Below are 3,865 nucleotides of genomic sequence, written 5' to 3' on the forward strand. Positions count from 1 at the left end.
GAAAACTTTCAAAAAATAAGCAAAGCAAATAACGTATTTTTGCTGAAACGCTTTGCCGTTTTTACATGTACAGATTGATCAGAGTCGAGCATTTCAAAGCTCCTGGCTTACGTCATTGACATTTGAATCCAATTGACACTCAATGATGACAATATGCAACATTTATGCTTATCCTATTCTGATTACTTGGTGGTGTTTTATTTCGCAGCTATAAAAATATAAAAATAACTCATTATATTTATATTATGTTCTAGGGCAGCTTTTCATGCGAAAATTTTTCATTTCAACAAAGTTACTTTACCATTCTTTGTTTCCGCTTTCCAAAAATAAGGAAATCAGATAAAGTAGCCACGCCATTTGTCAGCACCGAATTTGTCATGCATTTATTTGTACCTACCTGTACATGGCGTGTGCATACAATTTACAATCAACTCCAAAAGTTCCGACCGAAGCACTGATTTGTTTACTGAACAGATTAAAAGCACAATTTAATTTCCGCCATTCTCACTTTGTTTTCCACCGAAATGTAAGTCATGCAACGCTTCAGATGATGCGAACTTCCATTGTAGAACATTTTTTAAACCAAATCATAATTTTTCAAGTAGAATAACACTAAAAAGGTAAAATTAGTTAAAAGAACTATTTACTTATTATAAATTATCTCTTCTTTGTTGTTAACTGTTTAAGTAATCATATTAGTAATAAATAGTATTATTATTAGTAGTAGTAATAATATTCTTGTCATTATTGGATATTAATATCTTATTTTCAATTTGTTTCTTTTACTAAAATTACTAAAATGACAGAGCAATTAATACATCAAAGTATCAGTTGCATCATTACAATCATGAAAGTATTATATTCAAAAGAATGATCGCATGAAATTTCAGAAAAAATTTTCCCCGTGTAAAATAAATACACGCGCATACAAAAACACACACACGCGCGCGCACACACGCAAACAAGCATGTGCGCACACAGATGAGGTTATCACCATTGGTCAAATGGTCACATGTTAAACTAATTATGTCCACTATTAAAAGTACGACCACGGTCGACGGTCTCGAACCGAGCGAACCATTGTCTCAGAATGGGCTGTTGCTAGCTTGTTGTCTTGACCGGCGGCCATGATTAGCTTCGTCATATAGCGCCGCCTGTTGGCTTGGGTCAGCGGCGATTGGTCGACCACTAATGCTTTTTGCTAGTCAAGAAAGAAAGACAGACACACATTGCACACACACACACACACACACACACAGCCCCAGATGCACACACCCAAAAGCCAGAGAAGAAGAGAGGTAAGAAGAAGCAGAAAGAGAAAGAGAGAAAGTAGAAGAGAAGAGAAGCTTCTTCATTCAACCTTGGATAATGATATGCTTCTCTTTGGTCACTAATAAATTTTCCCTGACTATGAAAACTCGGCCACAGTGTCATAATTGATAAGCTTTAATGAGTGAGCCGTTGCTCTTTTGTTTTCCGTTTTTCTCATTCAAGAAGAATAATTGAAATTTATGAAAGAATTTTTTTTAAGAAAAGATAGAAATTACATATTGAAATGCTAAATGTGAGTGCTGTCGTCAAAGTTCAGTCAGTGTTGAGTGTGAAGTTAAAAAGAAGAAGAAGATGATGATGATGCTGATGACGACGATGCAGATCACACTACTCCGGTCTAGTTGCGACGCGACATCTGCCATTGAAGAAATATGAAAGCAAAACAGAACAAAAGTGACAAAGCGCTGTTTGCTCGCTTGTCGGTTTGTCGGTTGTGCCATTAGTTAGCTAGTTTATTTCATCTAATCGTTGTCGTGCGTCCGTCAGCTCAAAAGACATATTTTCTTTTTGCTTTTCACTTGATGCCACGTTTCCATCGCGCATCCCGCGTCTCACTTGACCAATCTCATCCCACTGACCACTGTGCTGCTTGGAAATTTCATTTTGATCTGTTCTTTTTTTCAGATTGCTTTTCAACTGTCAAATATTCCTTTGAATAGTTGAAAATTTCAACCATGACAAAGAAACCGCCATCCACTAGGCGAAGATATTTTATTCCTACTTGTTGTTCAATATTTGCTTGCTTGCTTGTTACTGTCGGCGTCTGTTATAAACCTGATGCCACTGCAAAGCATGTTTCCACTGTCACCACTGCTGAACCTCAGGTAACTATTATTTTATTATTCATTATCATTTTATATACAGGCTTGTGCGCATATCAGTGCTTCCAACGCCGTCGCATGTCGAGGAATAATTTATTTTCTTTCGTCATTACGCGTAAAAAGATTGACATGGGAGGAGAACTTTGACCCAAATTGAACAAGCACTTTGCCCTTTCCAAGCCACAGTGTGTCATCTGCGATGACAACTAGCCCGAGGTCGTATGGAGGACCTGATTTACGCAAAGCATTAGCTTAGCCTATATATCTGAATCGGAAATCAATTGTGTGCAAAAAGTTTCATCAAAGAGAGGGAATGAGGGAGAATACCGAGAGAGAGAGAGAGAGAGAGAGAGAGAGAAAGAATAAGAACAAGTTGCTCAACAATACCAGTACAAGTCGGAATTATCTTCATCGTATGAGTAAACCAAGCGAATATAATAACTACATAATTAACTTTAAATCTATTTTAGTGTATTTTTGACTTTATAATTATTCATCATATCCCTTCCTGTGGAGAACTTATTCAGTGCAGATGCTGAGCAACGAAAGTAAAATAGAAAATTTTTCAAATGACTTTCGATATTAAAAAAAAAAATATTCTACCCTCCAAACTCACCCAAAGGCAAAAAGCATGAAGCGGTGTGCAAGTAAGTCTGAATGACAAAGAGAACACGCTTTTGCTTTTGCTTTCACTATGGACGTCACATATTTCGTGTATTCAAATTTGTCGTCAACTATATGCAGTGCATTAAGCGGACGCATTTGTTTCAAGACCGCTTGGAACGATAAATCATCCCCAGTCACCGTTTGACTGGTTACTCGGTCCGACACAGGGGTTGTCAATTCAATTCTACACATTCCAATAGATAACACAACATCATTTCGTCATTCCGACAATACGTCATCCTCGCAATTGTAAAGCAAAAATTAAATCTCAACTATTATTAGTATTATTATTAATAGATGCATTAAATTTTTAAATAGTTTCGTTCAAGAAAATTTCTATTTTTATAACTTTCCCAGTGAATATGTGATAGAAGAATTTAGAAAAGAAAGCAAGAGAATTAGCGATGTGCCAATGATCAAGTTTCTCAAATTTCGAAGGCAAATTGAACAGAAAAAAGAAAATACATTCTGCAATATTCCGTCGACATATATACGTTGTAGGATCGTGCTGTAAGCAAAAGTTTCAGCAATAACAACAACAACAACTCGTTACGTGTCAAAGTGTGCTTATTCATTGCAGGGAATATGATGAGCCTGACGGCTAGAGAATGGTTTCATTTGCTTTCAGAAGAGTTTTAGCAATTTCATTTTGAAAACAAACCATCATATTTCATTAATAATTACGTCGAACATAACAAATAACAAACAACTTTCCAGTGGAAAAGTATCTAAACCAAAGCTGAGTCTGTCTGTATCTATTGAAATTGCAGAAAAGAAACTTTTTAAAAAAATTTATAGCAGATATTTTCACAATTTCTCACAACTGACAAGTAGCCATGTGGCGCAAAAGAAACCGATCGTCTGCTTCACAGATGCAGAAACAGTCTGGACACTGGTTCAGAGGTCCCCTTGTGTATAGATAAAGAAAAATACAATCTGTGCTTATGATTAAATCTATCACACTGCCAGCTGTTCCATCAAATGATGTCAACTTTTTCCAATGACTATTTAAGGATTTTTTTCGTTCGCATAATTTTTAAAAAAAA

At 36.0% G+C, this 3,865-nt stretch overlaps 1 protein-coding gene across 1 annotated transcript; it reads left to right on the top strand.

The window, feature by feature from the left end:
• The first annotated feature begins 2,006 nt into the window (after positions 1–2,006).
• Positions 2,007–2,310, top strand: Tsp_12165 (conserved hypothetical protein). The gene is made up of 2 exons (XM_003380457.1): positions 2,007–2,156; positions 2,197–2,310. Exons 1-2 carry the CDS (start codon positions 2,007–2,009, stop codon positions 2,308–2,310), a joined length of 264 nt encoding a protein of 87 aa, XP_003380505.1.
• Positions 2,311–3,865: the final 1,555 nt, after the last annotated feature.

Source organism: Trichinella spiralis (genome assembly GCF_000181795.1).
Source record: "Trichinella spiralis strain ISS 195 chromosome Unknown Scfld2, whole genome shotgun sequence".
Classification (NCBI taxonomy): Eukaryota; Metazoa; Nematoda; class Enoplea; order Trichinellida; family Trichinellidae; genus Trichinella; species Trichinella spiralis.

Coding starts and splice junctions, on each gene's coding strand:
- Tsp_12165 (XM_003380457.1), top strand. CDS start 2,007: ATGACAAAGAAACCGCCATCCACTAGGCGAAGATATTTTATTCCTACT. Junction 2,157..2,196: donor TCACCACTGCTGAACCTCAG/GTAACTATTATT, acceptor TTTTATATACAG/GCTTGTGCGCATATCAGTGC.